This window comes from Suricata suricatta, chromosome 12 (assembly GCF_006229205.1).
Source record: "Suricata suricatta isolate VVHF042 chromosome 12, meerkat_22Aug2017_6uvM2_HiC, whole genome shotgun sequence".
Classification (NCBI taxonomy): Eukaryota; Metazoa; Chordata; class Mammalia; order Carnivora; family Herpestidae; genus Suricata; species Suricata suricatta.
Genome location: NC_043711.1, coordinates 19,638,273 through 19,657,965, shown reverse-complemented (window position 1 = coordinate 19,657,965; position 19,693 = coordinate 19,638,273). Strand labels below are relative to the sequence as shown.

The following is a 19,693-nucleotide window of genomic DNA, read 5'->3' as shown; positions in this document are numbered from 1 at the left end:
TCCAGTCCCCATCAATGTAGGTCATAGCTACAGTCCCAGGAACCTGTCAGCCTGTGGTCCTTGAGGGTACCTTCCGCAAAAATAAAGAGAACAGCTTGCTGGTTTTCTTTGGGAATGGATCATTTGGAAGGCCCTCCAGATGTGCACCACTCATGCCAGACACCAGCATGTCCATGAGAAACTAGCCCACGGGCAGCCTCTGGCTGGCTCAGGTGGTTGAACCCCTCTCTGGTGTGCTCTTAGTGAAGCTAGAGAGTCCAAGTGCTCCATCTGAGAGGTGAACCTGCAGCTCTGAGGCTCTGTGTCCCTGAAACCCAGGGTCCCTGGGGCCTTCCTTTGAGTATGCAGTGAAGGCACTGTCAGAGCACAACTAAAAAAGGTCTCTGCAGTCAGCTTCCCCAGCAGTCCCTGAGACATTCCATTTGTATTTATTTTAGACCAAGAAGATGAAGTTTAAATACCTTGCAGAAGTCAGTATAATAAAAGTCAGTAATGGCTATTTAGAGAAAAATGGAAAAGAGTTCCTAATCCCACTGATTTCTATAGTGCCTTCCCAGTAAGAAACCGAATGCTCCCTGAGCCCTGGGAGCCATAGCTCTGGACAGGACCCTTTTACTTAGTGTGCACAGAAAGATGCACCTTTATAGCAATTCTGTTACATCAAACTCTAACCTAACACCCATTCCACACCAGGCATGTGGTTGGAACATGTCACACTGCCTTTTCAGGCTGACCATAGTCCCTGAGCTCACAGAGCTCACAGCCTGGCCCACCAGACCAAACCCACATCTATGTACTCAATGTCCTGATACATGTTGGGGGTGCTAGGATGGACAGTAGCCTTCAGGCCCCAGATGCTCTACTGAGGATTTGAATCTATGTGATGGAGGCCCCTCTTGTGCTACAACAAAGAGGTGCTCTATGTTACTGCCAAGTTTTCCAATTCTGCCATCTCACTTTTCTCCCACTGCCCTCAGCCCTGAGCAGCCAATCCCATGGTAGCAGAGAATGATGGCTACTTTTCATGAAAACATGTAAACACCACAAAGGCTTTGGTGTCACAGGACTTTTGAACTGCTTGAGTTGTAGTCTGGTAAACCCAATGGAGGCTAAGTCACAGCATGACTGAGTTATTCAAGGAGGATCAATCAGAATCTCCAATTTCCGAGCTCCACTTAGTCTTTTGACCATTAGGGGGAGCTGTAACTCCTACTTACAGGAGTTTAGACTGGGCCTTACAGGCCTTCTGGAAGATTTCAACAGGGACTACAGCAGAGAGTATCAATGGGCTTGGTGAAGAAGGCCACTGGTGTCATGACCACTTTTGGGTGTGGGGGAGGAGACTCTAATGCAAAGGACCCTCTAGAACACCTTCTCCATAAAAGCCTTCCTTTCATCCATAATAACCAGAAATGGAACAGACTGCTCCCTTCCCTCTATGCCCTCAGTGCATCTCCTACTGCATCTACCACATTTATCTGAAAAAGCAGTCTTCTGCGAGGCCTGATCCAGATCTTCTATCTTCTCTCACAAGGCCTACCGCTGGTATGCTACATACTGGCCTATGTTTTTCTCCAGATAGGCCTGCACATGGGTTGCATGGATGGTGTAGCCTAGAAGTAAATTCCTGCTCCTTCTTAGTTGCCTCTGCCCTCATCACCATTCCCAGCTTTGGGCCCAGTTCATTTAATCATTGTTTACTTTTGTACTTAATGTCTATTCCAGGAAGGGACAGGGCTTCTGTCAGCCTTTCTCTATATGATGTTCTGGAGTTTGGCCCCCGTGATGGCTTGTCTCCAGAGATGCCAACCACCAATGCCTTCTCTCCAAAAACACATATGCCACTCTTCACGTCATGAGGGGCAGTCTCATTCCCCACCTTGGTCTCTAGGTTGGCCTTAGTGACTTGTGAGCTAGTTGACAGAATGTGGCAAAAGGGCCATTCTGGGTTTCCAAGGCTGGGTAATAAGAAGCATTGCAGCTTCTGCCTGGGTACCTTGGAATGCCTGCTCTGAGAAAAATCAGCTACATGCTGTGAGAAGCCCAAGCCACAAGTAAAGACCCTCCATAGGGACTTGGGTGGACAGCTGAACCTGTAGATGATCCCGGCCCCAGGTGACATCTGACTGCAAGCTCATGAGAGACTTCAAACCTGGAAGCGACAGTCAGTGACTGGCTGATGAGCTCAGACCACTCTTTTCTGTTGCTATCCTGCACAGCCACCCTGAGAAGCACTAGAACCTAATCCCTATAGCTGATTTCCATTCCATTGCAAATGCTTCTGTCTACAAGGACAGAGAATCAAATTTGACTCTGAGAACTAGGATCAGATTGTGAAAAAGATGCTGGCTCTCAGAGAACAATACTGAGCCACTGAATAAGAAATCAGGCAATAACTAGCAACATAAATAGCTTTTCACAGAGCCATCTCTCCTGATTAAGCCTTTCTCAGCTGACAAGGTCGTTTTGGTTGCTGTTCCTTTTTAGAATAGTATTTTTCCAGGGTTAACTTTAGCCTTCAAATTTAATTTTCCTACTGTGCATTCATGCTCAATTCCTCAAGACAAGACTCATTGTTGCCTTAGCTTTGACTTTCATTCTTGCAAACGTTTAAATGGAAAAGAATTGAGCTTTCTCCTGGGCTGTGCGTCCTCTTATAGAGGTGGAGATGCAACAGCCAGCCACCTCTGTGGTAGCGCAACTATAACTGCTGCCCAGTGCAGGGTATGAAGCCAGCCAGAGAGACTGCTGGAGCTGGGAACCCTGGAGACCTTAGTGCTGAAAGGGGAGCATTCTCTAAGTCACAGGGCTGCTTACAAAGACAGAGCCACAGATGAGAAGAGGACAAGTGGGGCTCATGAGGCCCTCTCCTCTCCCTTCTGCAAGCAGCGCCCTGCCCTCCTTACCTCGGGCACTGGAAGGGGCAGAGGTAATCATCTGAGATGGTGCTGAGTGAGTGGAACTCAGGCTGGAGGAAGAAGGGCTTGCCTGGGACGAGGACAGAACAGAGACGTTGGTGATTGAGCCCTGGTACCTGGGGTTGGGATACGCGAGCTGCAAAGGGAGAAAAATCAGCAGGATAGAGGTCTGAATGGCCAGGATTGTAGGACTGAGTTGGCTTCTTCATGCCATCAGGTACCCAGACCTAGTGTCTGATTAGGTACCCTGAGTCCTGATTGAGGCCAGGCTGGTGGCTGGCACTATGGGTCACCCACACCACCCGTGGAGCAGGGCTGTTGGGTCGGCTCCAGTGACAGTGCCCATAGAGGATGCAGGACTTAGCCATCAAGAATGCCAGAAAGATGGGCACTTTGGCAGAGGATCTTTCCCATGGGATATCTAAAAGCAACCAGGTCTGAAGTTAGATTTCCTTCTTGGAAAATAATGCCTGGGAACTTTATTGACATGGGATGCTGTGGGGGGAAGGCAGTTTTACTGGCTCTGGGTATTCTGATTTCAGAAACTAGAGAACTAGGCAGGGGTGCCAGCCCTCAGACCAAATCAGCCAGCAGAGAGGCGAGTCCTCCAGGTATGATGCTCTGGCCCACATTCCTTGGACAGCTCTGGTACCTGCATATGGTGGTATAGGTCCTCGGGAGCCTCGCCCATGGAGCTGTCACCCAGCACCACCACGTTTCCCGCTTCACTAGATGCATGGGAGGAGAGAGAAGATGACGAGTGGCGGCCTGTGCCCATCAAGTTCATGGGGCTGTGAACAAGAGTGGGAGACAGGGAGGAATCAGGCAGGGAGCTGAGAAAACTTGCTAGGTGGTAGGGAGACAGTGTAAGGGGGTTTGTGAAACAGTGACCCTTAGTCTTGGATGACACTGGTTTGGAGGGTTTCAGAGCTAATATTTATACCCAGCTGAGGCCTGGAGCAGTCCTGAACCCCAATCTGCTGCTCAGGGGTTCCTGGTCTGGCAGCACCAATGGTAGGCTGGCAAAGTGTCTATTTGGGGTTAAATGGTTTATGGCCACTCTGTCTGATGATACCATCAGTTAGGAGGGATGAAAGTGATATGCTCAATCAGTCAAGGATTCCAGGTCCCCTTGCTATGCGATGTTGATCTGAGCCAGCAGCCACCCCCTGCTGGGATCTGCTCCTAGGCCAGGGGTGTCTTCCTGGTATGAGGAAGCTATCAAAATAGCTGGCTGGGAACTATCTGTTGACTTCCTTCCACATCTGTGATCACAGGCTCATCAATACTCTCCTCTATCAACAGCAGGCCATCCCTTTCATTCATCCCTTCTTATTTATGGAGGCCCACTCTGCGCTGACTTACTGCTTACACTGGAAAACGAACCCAAGGAAAGGGCTCCTCTCCCTGGCTCTTCCTCTGATCTGGCCTTCCTGCCCTGGAGGCTTGGAGTATTTTCAGTTGAGCCCAGACAGACCAGGACTCCTGAGTTCAGAGTAGGCACACCTTGATGTGCATCACCATGTTGTTCTCTCCCTTAAACCGACTGGTGATCCTCATTCCTCTTGGGATCAAGTCCAAAGGCCTGATGAACACAACCCATTCAGAGCTGGAACTGAGCCCTTTCGATGCCCTGGAATGCTGCACTCCAGGCACAAGGCTCTGCTGGTAGGGCTAACCAGGCCGGCTTGCTCACATCTTGGGATGTCTGCATACATCAGTCTCTTTGCATGGATCTTGTTCTATCACCCTCCTAACCCCATCCTGTTTCTGCCTCACAAACTTCTACTTGTCCTTCAAGATTTACCCCAAATGCCCTCTCCTCCATGTTCTCACAGTATCATGTACACTCACTCCTCTCTCTCCCAGGATGACTGGATGTGAGCACTGGTCCTATGTCAGGAGCTGTGTGTTTGCTGTGTGCATGGGTCAGAGGGTATGTGAGTGAATACACACACCTACTATTTCAGACTTTCTTGCTCTGACCTTTGACATTCAAACTTACCTCCATCGAGAGGACCCTCCCCACTCCTAAGACCATACCTGTGCCGGTGAGTCATCTTGATGCTCTCAGGGCTCATGGGACTATGGGATGCTAGGACATTTCCCCGTGGGGTGCTGGTGCCTGAACATGCAGGACTTAGCTTGTCCAAACCCGGAAATTCCTGTTGAGAAATGAATGCCCCTTCATCAGAATAAATAATGAGTAAGTAATTACGGGTTGAGAGAGAAGAGCTGGCTAGTGGTAAAAATGTAAAAGAAAAAATGTAAAAAGAAAAAGAATCAGATACTCTGAATTGCTGACTTCTTTTGGGCAATGGCCCCTTCATGACTAAAATTCGCTCCTAACCACACTGGAGTCTAGACCAGAGGCCAAGAGGCCTTGGGTTGATGCCACTAAGAGAACACATCTGGAATAGACTGAAGTTGCTCTTGCTTCACAGGAGTCTGTTTAGAGGCATTCGTGGTACAGAATAAGTGGACTAAGAGCTGAGAAGTAGGATAAGAAGAGCTGACTATCAGCTGTCAGTCAGTGTACCTAAGGACTGGGTTTGAGTTTATTGGATTTGAGGCCCAGCTCTCAGTGTCCTGGGTTAGTTGCCTGTAACACAGTCTATGGGGAGAAAGGACATAGAATCCTGATGTGGGCCCTAAGTCCTACTGGCGATATTTCTGAGCTTGGCCTGAAGAAGCAGCAGGTTTTCCACCCTCTTCTTCCAAAACACACTAAAATGAAAAAGAAGGGTAAACTGGAGAGGACATCTCCATGTGTGTCCTGGAGATCTGGCTGTACGCTGGTGAGTATTTTGTGATCTTTGTTATAGTGACCCAACAGCCTTGCATGGCCAAGAACATCCCCTGTCCTAGTGGTCAGGCTCTAGCCTGCTTGGGGCACCTGTGGTGATGGGGGAAGTTTGCATATAGCAGAGACCAACCAAGAATGAGAGGTAATAGAATACCCATTATATTCAGTGACACTAGCCAAGTTCTTCACTAAATGGATATTTTAAATTTAAGGGGGAAACACAAAAGAATTTCACTTTCTCTGTATGTTTCACCCTGAAATACCATGGGAAAATCATTACAGAAAGGAGAAATTTCAGGCTCTACAGACTTTCCTCTGAAAAATATGCCTCCTTCTCAAACTACTGACAAGCTTCTTTTTCTCTTTTTAGAATCCATGCTATCGACAACTGGGCAGGAATGGCTGAGACCTGCACTGGGGGCCTGAGATGACCAGAACCTCCAGCATCAAGAACAAGGCAAGTCAACCCCAACAGGTCAGGCCACTGAGTCTGAGTAGTCCAGTCTCTCTAGGGCCAGTGATCATCCCTGAAGAGGAGCCTCTTGTCTGTGATGGCCTTGCACAACACTGAACAGCTCTATTTCCCTTGCTGCAGGTAATAACGTTCACACCTCTTGAGATCTGGCAGGCAGACTACTTAGCAGAGAGATTTCTCTAGAAAACACTTGGGTCAGCCCCATGGTTGAAAATGGGGTAAGGGTATATAAACAGGGGTTTCAAGTCCACCTGGACCGTATTCTCTGCCAGCCAGCATCCCCTGCCAGACCACTGAGGGGAAACTAGTCTTGGAATACAGGCTCTGCTTTTGCTTGTGTGCCTCAGTCTTTGGGCCAAACCCCGCCGTGGAAGCCCAAGAGCCAGGTCAGAGTTGGGGCAAACTTCTGGAGCAAGAGGGTATGAAGATGGAAAAGGAAAGGGGGTAAAGAGGGAGATGGGGAGAGAGAGCTGGCTCAAGCTATGTAGGTTCTTGGTATGAAAAACATCTCCAAAGAGATATCTACATGTGGATCACATGATTTATAGCTCTTCTCTTCCTAATGTGAAAACCTCTCTTTACCAGCACAGTACCTTGAAAAACATTCTTTGCCCTTGAATCTGACTCCTCCTCAGGGAGGGGACTGAATGAGGGGATCCTGGGCATCCTTCCCCTGGATAGAGCACTCACCTCGGCCTCTTGCCCCTCTGTGGCGAGGGCAGCTTTTCCTTCACATTCCCCCCACCCTTTCCTTTGGATTATTGCACAGTCTGCAGGGAATGGCCTTTGCTTCTATGTAGCAGGGACATGGCAGGGATCAGCTTACATGGTAGAGGCTGGCCCGCATCATCTGGAACTGATCAATCAGCTTCTTATGCAGAGGGCGCATCTCTGGGTGCACAAACTTCTCATGAACTGCCAGCCCGACTCCAAGGACATGGACCTATTAGGGGGACAGATAAGGCCACTCTGCAAGCCAGTGGCCCTTGACAACTACAGCCATCCTGGGTGCATAGCCTTTCCCTCCTGGCCACTGGCTTCTAAGCCTTGCAAGACATACCTGTTCCTGCATGAGCTCCTTGAGCTGGGTGATCTTCTCTGCATCTCCTGGGTGCTTGGTGATATAATCTTTGTCAAAGAAGGCCTGAGAAATGAAAGGCTAAGTCAGGAAGACTTTCCAGGACTACCCCTTAGAGGGGACCCAGGAAGTGTGAGTGTTAAGTGGCCACTTGAAAAGCAGTTCTGCCTCCTGACAGGTACACACACCATCTCCAGCCTGGCCTGCTTGGACCTCCTGCAATCAGAGGTATGTTTTTTTTTTTTTGTTTTTTTTTTGTTTTTTGCATCTAAGAAGGTCTGAAGGTGGTAAATAATCTAAGCCTGGGTACTGGTCCCAGTCCTTCATAGATCCTGGATGGCCTGGGTAGGGAAAGCAGGGCTGGTGGCCAGGGTAGGGCCCGGTCTCTTAGTCACCCACAACTTGCTTCTTGTGAAGGGCTCCTCTTGGAGGCCACTTAACATCTTTCCATACTCATCTATCTGTCAGAGTTCAGAGACTAAAAGAGATGGTCCCATGGGAGAGCCATGCCACAGAAACAAGGAGTGGTAGTGAGCCTCATGCCTGGACCATCCTTGGTCGGCTAAGGCACAGCTAGGGGAGGGCTAGCTGGGAAGGCTGCCCTAGAAGTATGGAGTTTCAAGGAGAGGAGCCTGAGAACCAACTTCCCAGCAAGGCTGCCTGTTGTGGGTTTGGTCCAGGGCCCAGCTCACCTCTTGGTATCTTGCAATGCCTCCATTGACAGCAGCATCGATGACACCATTCAGGCACATACTGAGCAGGTTTATGTTGCCATGTGCCTGTCTGTGTTGATACTGGCTGATCAGGGCGCGCAGTTCCTGGTTCTTGTTCTCAACCACCTGGATGGCATTTTCCAGAGGGCTCACCTCCACCTGAGGGCATAGGGCACAGTGTTGTCCCAGGCATGATGACAACCCCTTCTTCATAATGATCTTGAGAATAGGGATCTAAGGCCAGTGACACTGATTATCACTCTTGTTCCTGTGGTCTTAAGACTCCCTGACCCCTTTTGAATGTTCTCTTCTAATTTTTAGGCACTTAGAAGTATAGTAAAGAGTGAAGAACACTGGTTTTGAAGTTAGAGAGCTCTGACTTCCTGAACCTCAGAGGAGTTTCCACATTTGTAAGTTGGGAGATTAAAAATATCTGCTCTCCTGGTGTTGTGGGGATTAAAAGGGAGAAGGCAAATAAAGCCCCTGACAGAGGATTGGCCTGTGGCAGCCTAGGCCAGGCAGGTGGCTGAAGATCTCTTTCTGTCTTTGGTCATTAAAGAAAGGTCCCCAAAGCCAGGGCTGAGAAAGCAGCTGTGAAGATCAGCCCCATCTGATATGTGTCTCACCAGTTCCCTCCTCTCCACTTCGAACCACCGAGAGATGCCAGGCAAGCTGTGGGTGAGGGTCAGCGTGGTGCGCTCGATCCACAGGCTCTATAACGACAGCACAGACAGGGACAGGCCATTAAGCAATTTCTGCCACACCTGCCTGCTTGAGGGATGAGACAGAGACAAGATCTTGAGAAAGTGGGGCTTGCCCTTGACCTTACTATAAGTACTGCCCCTGCTTTCCCACTGTTGTTCACCTTGAATTCATTCTCCTTGTCCTTGGGGCCTTTGTGAAAAGGTCTGTCGTACCGGAACTTCCTCACATTGTTGACACGGTAGAAGCTCTTGACGCGATCTGGGACCCTATCCATCTGCAGGACATCCACATAATCTGGAATGGGCGTCACCGCATAGATCTGCAAGTCTGGGCAGGAAGTGAAGGGGAAACCCAGACTTGCCGGAGAGATGTATCTGAGTACTGACTCCTGGCATCACCCAAAGGAGAAAAGAGCCCCACAGCCCCTGTTCCCTACTGGCAGCAGCAGTTGCATCTCAAGGAGCAGGACCGTTGCACAGACCCAGGCACAGTTAGACCAAACTTCCCTATCTGCACCCAATTCCTGCTCTAGCACTCAGCCAAGGAAGAAGGGAAAGGGGTCAGAAGAACGCAGGTGGCCACCTCGCAGGAGCAAGAAAATTGCAAAGGCCTGAGCTTGCCCACTGCAGGTGAACTGTATTTACTGCAGCACAATCTTTTAATAAGAATACTTTTTGGGGTCTTTGTGGAGAGATAATATGGGAGTTCACCTGCTCTCCTTCCCTGGAACAAGCTTGTACAGTCATGGTGACTGTCATGAGGTCTCCAAGGAAGCTGTGTGAGGGGGATGAGAGGCAGGCCATTATTTGCCTCCACACTTCCAAGTACCATTAAAACCACAGGCACTTGCCATCTCTTTCCCCACACCCTCCACACCCCCCACCCAGGGCTGTACCTCAGTCCTCCTGACAAAGACCAGGGATACTAAGAGATGCACACAGGAGTGGAGCAGGGGATAGAAATGGTGGTTATCCTTGTGGCAAGAGTTCTGGTGGGACCCCGAATTACCCTGTACAGTGACTGCTCCTGGTTGCCTAGGCAGTAGTGACTAAGGTGATGATAGCAGCTCAGCCTGAGGGATAAAGTTCCCCCCAGAAGCCCTGCCTCAGGCACCCACAGCTAAGGGCATGGCATGCTGTTTCTGTATGAGGCTGCATGAAGGCCCTGCTAAGTGTGGGTTCAGTGATGAGGACATATTCTGTTCAGGACTTGTGGGTAACCTAGCCTGTAAGGCCAACAACATGGCAGAGGGGCAGCTGACTGGGTGGGCCTCACCTCCCAGGACCCCATCCCGCCTTCCCCCGCCAAGCATTGAAAGATACACTGGGCATCACACTGCAGGATGGCATCATCGGGGTGGTTGGGGTGCTGCATGGCGACCGCCTGTGGGAACTCGCTGAGCATCCTCTGCTGGAAGGCCTCCAGCCTCTCGTAGTCATGGCCCCGACACACGTATTCTTTGTTCTGCCACAAACAAGAGAACATGCTCTGTGCCTTGCCCACAGCCCCCACCTCCACCTGGGTGTCAATAGCTACTTATGTCACAAGCATGTCCTAGGAGCCCCTGTGACAGGCATGGGGCACAGCACTCAGTCTCTGTCCCAAGGGAAATGATGATCCAGAAGGGAGAGGAACAGGAAAAGGGAGACTTGCACTGTGAGGTGGCAGCCGGGAGCCAGGGTACTAGTTGCAGGAGGCTTTGAGGAGGGAGGGCACCTTACCCAGGAAGGGGTGAGAAGTGAAGGGTGCGATTTTAGAAAAAGCCGTGCCTGAGAAGAGTCCTGAAAGGCCCACCTGGGGAAGCTCTGAGGGAGGAGCCGGGAAGGGGTACTCTATGTGGGCAAGTGACAACCAGGGCAGCAACAGCCTGCACAGGAAAAGGTTGTGTGTGGAGAGCGGGTGGGAGGGTGAGGAAGATGCCTGCAAGGAGTGATCGCCAAGGGTGCCGTCACATAAGTCTTAACAGGGGGGTGACCAAGTGCATGCTTTTGAAGGGCCACTTTTGTTAGCGGGGACAAACAGTCCAAACATTACTCAGTGTCCAGTAGGTATTCAGGAATTATTTAATCCATGGGCAGTAAATTCCTTTGCAATTGTGTCAGCAGAACAAATAGACATCATTCTAACTACACATTTCTTAAACCTTGTTATGTCATATTTGGTTCAGGTTATGTCTCAGTTTTTCTCCTGGTGGGCTGCAGTCATGACAGGGCCCCGTCAACCCTGGTCTGCCTGCCTCACAGCTGGTCACGAGTGAATGGGACACTTCTCCAGCTCTTTGGTGACATGTGTCTGCCTGCCCAGCTACCTCACTAGATCCGCTTTGATAAAGTGGCATCAGGCATTGGCAGCCCCTCCTGGCATGTCTTCAGAGGAAGAGAGAGAAGTTCCACAGGGCCATCCATACACGTACTGGTACAGGGATGATTACAGGCCAGGCCCTGGAGGACCTCACTCTTTTTGGAATAGACTTTCTGCTCTCTTTTCACTTCCCTTCTTATTATAGGAGAGCTCGGCTAAGGCTGAACCACATGTCTGGATGGATCGGAATGGAAAAACAATACCAGAAGGGAAGTCAAGGTCAGAAGGAGGAGGCTGTCCTCTCCAGTGGAACAGACCAATAGTGAAAGGACAAGAGACATTTCTAAGTCCCTTGCTTGATAAGCAAAACTGACAAAGAAGATAACTGTAAATAATTGGTCTTTTCATATCAACTCAGAAATGTACAACCCTCACCAGTATCTGTTCCTGGGTCAAATAAAGAGAAACAAAAATTCCCTCAAGAAGGGAGGGCTGTATATCTTCCCGTCTCTGTGCAGATTAGTAGATAATCACATTTGCGAAGCAAGAGAGGCAGATGGTCCAGGGAAACCAAGCTGACAGGGATAAAGTAATAGATGGCCTATGTGTTCAAGGAAAGTATAGCTTAGCCTTCTGGAGAAGGCCCAGCAGGAGGAAGGTACATAGCATTGACCTTGAGGCTTGTTGTCGGTTTCAAAATTGCTTGTGTGAAAGCCCCAGCATCCTCATATGAGACAGATCTGGCTGCCGATGCTTTGTATTTTGTCCTTGCCATCTACCAGGCAAACAGCTACCGCTACTGGGACTTATTACATTTGCCAGAAATGAACTGAGCAGTGGAGGGAAGGGAAGGCAGCATGTGGTTAGGCCAGGCAGATCTGCATACAGAAAACACAGCTCCTAGGGAATGCCCCTTGTGTGGAGATGGGGATGGACTTCCTAACACCCATTGTTATTCTTCTTCTATTACTGGCACTGCTGAAACCACATTTGAACATTGAGATTGTCACCTGCAAGCATTATTTAGATGGCTCAGATGCAGGTTCTATGCCAGGTCCCACTTGTCAGAAAGCTCTGAATGCCCTGAGACACTGATATACCTTGTGACATAAGCATGTAGGGTGGAAGCCAGGGTGAACCATGAAGGAGAACTCCTGTTTGGCAGGGACAGAAATGAGGATACCAAGGGACTGATTTTGTAATATCCAAAATAATGATGTTTTAGAGTACAATCTAGTTTATGATAAACAAATTGTGGGACTAAACAAAGCGTACTTTGCAAAGACAAAATGAGAAAGGAGTTACAAGGCCAGAATCATTAGTTTGTCTAAGGACTTTCTAGAGATGCTTTTGATTTCTGATTCTTGTGTAATTCCTTCTTTCTCTTCTGCTGACCTCTCCTTCCATTGCTTTTGTATAATCTCTGCTGGTGGGGGCCGCAAATATGCCACTTCTGATATGCTTGAAGTGGATTGTCCCTAGAGAGTGAACAAGTCTGGTCCTCCTGAGGAGACCCTCTTCTCATTCACACTCTGCTGCTAGAAATACTCCTGTGGCCTGGAATTGGAGCCACATAATTAGGCAGAGTGTGCTTGCTAGCCCTGCCAGTACTCTAGTTCCTGCAGAAGTCAATTTTCTTTTTAGCCTAGAATGATTACTGCCTAAGAAATATGCAAGTTGACCTGCCTTACCATCTAAAATGTGGTTAGCCTGGACTCTTGCTAGCAGACTGGCCTTTTTTTTTTTTTTTAAAGGAGCTACTAAGCCCAACTGTCCTGTGATGTGATACCATCATGCTCACTGGTGAAAGCAATTTTTCCAATAAGACAGGATCCCAAATATATTAAAGGGATTCTATGAACTTTCCTAGCTGCTGGTTGAGACTTGTAAACATGGAACTTTAGTAAGATATTAGAACTGGGACCGTCAGAGCTAGTCTTAGGTCTCAACTGCAGCCCAAGGCCCCTTCATCAGCACAGCTTCATTTAGGTCCCCTGGGAACGATGAATTCCTATGGGCTGCAGCCTACAAGCCCAGGCTGACTTTTCCTGGAGCCTCTGACTTTTGTGGAAAAAGAAGAGAATAACAACTGTTCAACTGGTGTCAGCGTGTCTATGCTCAGTCATTCTTTCTGCTCTGTTGGTATTCCACCTCAGCCTTCCAGGTGGGAGAAATGGCTTTCCCCACCCTGGGCCAAAGAACTGGCTGCTAATAAAAGGCTTTCAACAGCCAGATCCCATTTGACAGCTCACAAGCTTCTCTCAAATCAACAGGTTCTTGATCCTGGCTGCACAGCACACAGTGCAGCCTGGTGTACAGCTGTCATCTTAAATGACAAAACCCAAGAGGCCAGCCTACTGCTGAGGTCAGGGTTGTACTGGTGTGCTATCTGGCTAAGAATAGTCACAATGGAGGATTCCAGGCACTGGAACTATAAATTGGAAGGCTTCTAGACATACCTATGGGACATTCTCAGACCCTGGTCATTTCCTGCAGGAATTTGGTTGACTTGGTAAGAAAGTCACCCTCATATATTCCAGGTAGCTACAAAACAGTACAGCAAAATAAAACAAAGTCTAAAGTTGGGAGTCAGTCCAGTCAAATAAAGCCAAAAGCTTTTTGTTGACTAGTTAGTCCTTCAAAAAGTAGTATTCAGTAGAATAGGGGAACAGATTTAAAAAACAGGTTATAAACGAATTATTGTGTAAAACATAAGTTCTTGTGCTACCTGAATGGACTCACCCGAAGGAAGAAAGGGAACTTCCTGCCATAGAAGCCAACTCGAAAGAACTCAGGCTCCAGGCGTTGCTGCTCCATGATGTTGTCATAGTAGCTGGCCTCCATTTTCTGTAAATAAGAAAGGCAGATTCCTTTAAGTTGGCCTGACTGCTGGTGGTGTCCAAAGCAAGTTCTCCAAGGCCCAAGTAGACACTGTGTTTTGGAAAGACTGTGTGAGAAGTGAGCCCCTAGCCATGATCAGCCTCTCCCCAGGTTGCTGTATAATGGAAGAGGAAGTCCTCCCTCTCCATCATCCTCTGATGGTGGGTGGAGACAGCAGCCCAGTGCTCAGAATGTCATACCCAGTGAGTGGACCCAACCTCATACAGATCCAGGCTTCCTGAACTTTCAGGGGCACAGGTTTAACATGAACTTTTTTGCCCAGGATTTCTGGTTTTGACTGATACTCACTACACCAAATGACTTCCAGCTCATGGTAGTTAATTGGTGGCCAACAGCTATTCTCAACCCCATTTCCCATTAGTCTAACTGCATTGCTCTTGGTCATCTACCATCTAGCATCTAAAGATGCTAATAATCACAGTGAGAAAGTCTCAGTTGCCAGAATCACTGGTACTGGTTCCAATTTAGGAGATTTTAAACTTTAAAAGTTGAACTAATATCCATGATGTCTGGCATTACCTACATCAGTAAGTTTCTTCGTATTGGCTGACCTGGCTTCACATTCAGAAAAACTCACAGAATTTTGACTGGGAAGATAGTTCTAATGCACTCAACCAAGCCAGGAGCAGTGGCCTTCAAACACCAGTCAAAAAGCTACTTCTAGAGAACCACATCTATTACAAAGACCCAAATACCCCTCTGGATCAGGGAACATGGCTGAGCTGCCCATGCTGCAGAGGGTGCAGGAGGATGGTAAGTTGACACTGCTGGCTTCTCTTTGCTGCTGAAGTCTGTGGTTGGTATGACTCAGATCCAGCACCAGCAGCCAGAAAAATCTGGTGGAGACCTTCAAAGTCCATGGGACATTTCACTTAATTTTTGAACATTTTGCATCGAAGAAAGGAGCAAGAACAAGGTGCTTGAAAGTGACTATCAGCCAAAGCAGGGAAAGATCTTTATAAAGTTTTCATATGAAGCAACCCTGAGCAAAGTCATTTTAGGAAAAGCTTCTTCATGAAGGTGAGCTACCATCTCCTCCTTGAACCCCGCTTCTTATCCTGTATATGCTGCTTCTCCCTTCCCTGAGCACCAGTGGCTCTTGGGGTTTGGATCATGTAGCCATTTGTAAGATGTGTGTTTTTGTTCCCCAGCCAGACCACAAGTATCTTGAGAGTAGAAACCTTGGCTTATTCTTCTCCTGTACTGTCCACAGCACTAGAGTTAGGGCTAGACCTGCAGTGAATGCTCACTCAGAAATGGATGCCAGGAAAGTGCTCGTACCTCCAGTCAGGGTTGGGTTGGGGGAAGACGCAAAGCTCACCCGAATCCAGCTGAGGCTCTGGTAATCATAGAGGCTCTCGTATTGACATGCCAGCTCCCTGCACAGTGGGATTCCAAACTCCCAGCTCTGTGTGGGAAATAAAACAAGGCATCAGCACCTCAGACATTCTCAGAATGGCCCAAGCTCACATTGAACACATTAGAGGGCACAACCAAAGGCCCCCTGCAACTCATATGTCACAAAGAACATCCACTTAGGACGAGTTTGTGGAGCACAACACACAGTGTGGTGGCTTTCTAGCTCAAGGTTTTAGGCTCCTCCTCAAACGTTTCTCCCTCCAAAAGGCCATTCCCTGACCACCTCATCAAGGACAGGAAATTTCCCAGCCATTCTCTGTTTCATTACTCTGGCATTGTCTTTTTTTTTTTTTTTAAATACTTTTAAAATTTATTTTTGAGAGACAGAGAGAGACAGTGCGAGCAGGGGAGGGTCAGAGAAAGAGGGAGACACAGAATCTGAAACAGGCTCCAGGCTCTGAGCTAGCTGTCAGCACAGAGCCTGACGCAGGGCTCGAACCCATGAACCATGAGATCTGACCTGAGCTGAAGCCGGACGCTTAACCGACTGAGCCACCCAGGCGCCCCTCTGGCATTAAAAAGTATTTACTTTTTTGTTGTATTGATCTCAATAGATGATAACCTACATGAGGGCAGGGACCCTGTTTATTTACTTTATCCTCAGAGCCTAGACCAGTGCCAGACATGAATAGATAATAAAGATTTATTTAATGAGTTAATTAAGGAAGCAACGACTTGCTTTTATTTAAATCCCAGTTAACATACAATGTAATATTAGATTCTGGTGTACAATATAATGATTCAACACTTCCATATAACACCCAGTTCTCATCACAGCAAGTGCACTCCTTAATCCCGATCACCTATTTCACCCCACTCCTCACCTCCGCTCTGGTATCATCAGTTTATTCTCTATAGTTAAGCGTTTGTTTCTTGGTTTGTCTGTCTTTTTCCCTTTACTCATTTGTTTTGTCTTTTAAATTCCACATATGAGTGAGATTATTTGGTATTTGTCTTTCTCTGACTTATTTTGCTTAGCATAATACTCTCTAGCTCCATCCATGTTGTTGCAAATGGCAAGATTTCACTTTTTTGTGGCTGAGTAATATTCCATTGTGTATATATACCATCTCTTCTTTATCCGTTCATCTATCAATGGACACCTGGGCAGAAACAATGACTTAAATTTTTAAAAAATGTTTATTATTGAGAAAGAGAGAGACAAAGTGTGAGCAAGGGAGAAACAGAGAGGGAGACACAGAATCTGAAGCAGGATCCAGGCTCTGAGCTGTCTACAGAGATCTTGATGTGGGGCCTGAACCCACAAATCATGAGATCATGACCTGAGCTAAAGTCATATGCTTAACTGACTGAGCCACCCAGGATGTGCCAGAAATAATGACTTTTGAATTAAGATCACTGAAGCTCAGAAACAAGAACAGAAACCAAGTAGAAAGTGGCTACTTAAGGACTTAGTAGTAGGCCTGACAATTTCCTTTATAGAAATATTCAAATCTAGAAGAAGGCTTCAGATAATCCTTGCCTAGTGAGATCCCAGGCTGTCTCTGTGGTGTGGCCCCTGTTACAGTGACAGGCCCATATAACAGGTGCCTGCGAAGGGCTTAGGGGCCTTCACTAAGGGCCAGTACTGCCCATTTTCCCTGCTTTTTAATACAACGCTTTCTTTTGTTAGATTGGGAATCATTGGTTTACTTGATATTTCAGCCAGGCTCTTCTCCCCAACTTCTACATGCTAATTAAAAAATTTTAATAGAATATTTTAAGCATATAGAAAAAGAGAGAATGAACCCCTAGGTACTCATCACCCAGCCTCAACAATGACCAGTTGTCCTTGGCAACTCATTGCCAGTCTTGAATCATTCATACACCAACCACTTACTGCCCCCAGAGTTTTTGGAAGCAAATCTCAGACATTATATAATTTCACCTAGTCATATTTCAACATGAATGTTTAAATAATAAAAGCTATATTTTTAAAAAATACTATTTGAAAAAGCATCAAGGAGAAGGACAACACATGTCATTTGGGACTGTGTTTCTCAAAAAGAGCAGATTATTTCTATCCTTTGAAAGAATTAATGCCATATGGATTGAAACTGCAGGACCAATTAAAAATATTAAAACAAACCAAAGGGAATTTTCAAGTAGACCCTGGCTCCCTGAGCCAATATAATGCCTCTGCCTCAGCAAGCTAGAAAACCTCTTATACCCCCATATTGCATCTTTCGAGGAGCACATGCCAGCCCCGCTTCTGGCTCCAAGTGCTACTTGGGCAGGTTTTAGCCAAGCACCCTCAACAGACTCTGCCTGGCAGGTAGCTCCATGGGGACCAGCTAAGCGGCTGAGCTGTGCACAGACTGTGGCCAGCTTGCCAAGAGTGCCTCATGGGGAACTGTTCATTTAGGTGATAAGGGTCCCCTGTGGGGCTAACGGCACTCAGCCTGCTGACAGTAGCTCCCAGTAAAGCAGGTCTCCCTTACTGGGATCAATGTTCATCTGCTTTGCTGGCATCTCTGTGTAATTTGTGTAATTTGCCCTCCTGCTCCAAGCCCTCCTTTCACCCACCCCCAATTATATTTAAAGTGAGCCAGGACCAAGAGTTTTAAGCCATTTTGTCAGCTTTAAGGGTTTGTGCTGGAACCCTGGTGTGTCTGGGTGCTTTGAGAGCTGCCTCTGAACACAGGTGAGGAATGTGTTCCAGGTACAATGCATCCCCGTTACATTTTTTTTTCTCTTGGATTCCTGCCAGAAGGCAGGAGGCAAAGCCAACTCTAAAACTCCTTACCAATGTCTGAAATCCAATTATTTCTACCAGCTCTGGAAGATGCGTGCTTTTACACATCCTTGCAGCCCCTCTGACAGGGATGACACAAAAGTTACACTGACTTAGCACTCATTCTAATCAAAGTGAAAAGGAGGCAAAGGCCTGAGACTCAGACTGGTAATCTTTGTACTTCTGTTTACACACAGCATATTAGAAGCAACAGATTCATCTTTCCTTCAGAGGAGTGTGGGCAATAACAACCCTCAGTGACGAAAGCCCAAGCCCAGCCCCACAGAGAAGGCTGCTCCAGTCTTAATGGTCTGTATGCCAGATAAGCAGAGGTCAGAGCCCTCTGCCTAGCTTCCCTTCCTGTCTGCTCCCTCTGCCCTGCGATGGAGGACCAACTCTCATCTTTGTGGCTCTCCTTCCTTCTTTCAGCTCCTACTCTGCCAAACCCTTTGAAATGTTCCTTTCTTCTTATCTGGCCTGGGAGTGCTGACCCTCTGTGGACTGGGGCCTAGTCCACCTTGGGGCAGGCTCCAGGCTCTCACCACTGGAGAGAATGTCCCAGGGGTAGAGTATGACCAAGAGTTGAACTTCTGACTCAATCCTTCTGGGTGCTCAGGAAATAAATGTGGGACCAAAGGAAGTAGGGTTATCTCTGTAAGACATATAACAGAGGGGCTGAGAGTGTGGAAGAAAAGTAAAAGGCCTGGCTTGTGAGGTAGTATGTACTGGGAATGCTGAGAGCTATAATCCCTATACTGGACCCTCCCTAGGGTCTCCTTTTTTTGCCTTCCTCCTGCTGTCAGGGTAGCTTTTCTTGAGGCACCAAGACCCTTACAGGAACACTTTCTCTGCAGCAACCAGGTTTTGCTTTTCTGGGGCCAATAAAAAAAATAATAAAAAAACTTGAGTGCTTTAAAGCACTGATTAGCGCTATCCACTAGTTCTATGAGGGACTGAGGAATAGAAATACAGAAGTTGGACCTTCAAGAGAATGAATAGGATAAAGATCTCTTTGAGGATGAGCTTATGAAAGGACTTAGCACTCAGCACAGAACCTGCTCCCCTAGCAATTCACAGAAAAAACAGCGTTACTAGAAGGAGTGGGAAATCCTCAAGCAAGTGGCCTATGGAGCCTTCCAGTCCTTCCCCCAATTCTGTTCATCTATGATACTCAGGCAGGTTTTGCATTTCATGCTCTAATCCACAGTAAGCTTTAAACCTGCTTCTCTAAACACTACTGTAGTGTTTAGTGAAGAGGGGAACCACTAATGCTCCCATGTCCCACTGGTAGACTCTGTCAGAACAGGTATATATATACAATGGAATACTACATGGCAATGAGAAAGAATGAAATCTGGCCATTTGTAGCAAAGTGGATGGACGTTGAGGGAGTCATGCTAAGTGAAGTAAGTCAGGCAGAGAAGGACAGATACCATATTTTTGCACTCATAGGTCTAACAGGAGAAACCTAATGGGGGACCATGGGAAGTGGAAAGTCGGGGGAGGAATTGGGGAGAGGGAGTGAAGCAAACCATGAGAGACTCTTGAATACTGAGAACAAACTGAGGGCTGAAGAGGGAGGGGGAAAGTGGAAGGGGGGCAATGGTCATGGAGAGAGGCACTTATGGGGAAGAGCACTGGGT

General features: G+C 47.6%; 1 protein-coding gene and 1 long non-coding RNA gene across 2 annotated transcripts in view; one reads left to right on the top strand and one right to left on the bottom strand.

The window, feature by feature from the left end:
- DOCK3 (dedicator of cytokinesis 3) overlaps window positions 1-19,693 on the bottom strand; it is a 351,466-nt gene that overhangs the window by 10,468 nt on the left and 321,305 nt on the right. The window contains exons 37-47 of the mRNA XM_029916016.1: window positions 15,219-15,305; window positions 13,739-13,843; window positions 10,018-10,159; window positions 8,856-9,022; window positions 8,617-8,703; window positions 7,970-8,149; window positions 7,260-7,343; window positions 7,026-7,142; window positions 4,962-5,083; window positions 3,571-3,709; window positions 2,907-3,054 (exon numbers count right to left, since the gene is read on the bottom strand). Of these exons, the coding sequence (XP_029771876.1) occupies window positions 2,907-3,054; window positions 3,571-3,709; window positions 4,962-5,083; window positions 7,026-7,142; window positions 7,260-7,343; window positions 7,970-8,149; window positions 8,617-8,703; window positions 8,856-9,022; window positions 10,018-10,159; window positions 13,739-13,843; window positions 15,219-15,305 (1,378 nt within the window). The remainder of the gene's footprint in view (window positions 1-2,906; window positions 3,055-3,570; window positions 3,710-4,961; window positions 5,084-7,025; window positions 7,143-7,259; window positions 7,344-7,969; window positions 8,150-8,616; window positions 8,704-8,855; window positions 9,023-10,017; window positions 10,160-13,738; window positions 13,844-15,218; window positions 15,306-19,693) is intronic.
- LOC115273121 lies at window positions 10,316-11,481 on the top strand. Its single transcript, XR_003900698.1, has 2 exons — window positions 10,316-10,375; window positions 10,863-11,481. It is a non-coding gene; the product is annotated as an uncharacterized LOC115273121 (long non-coding RNA).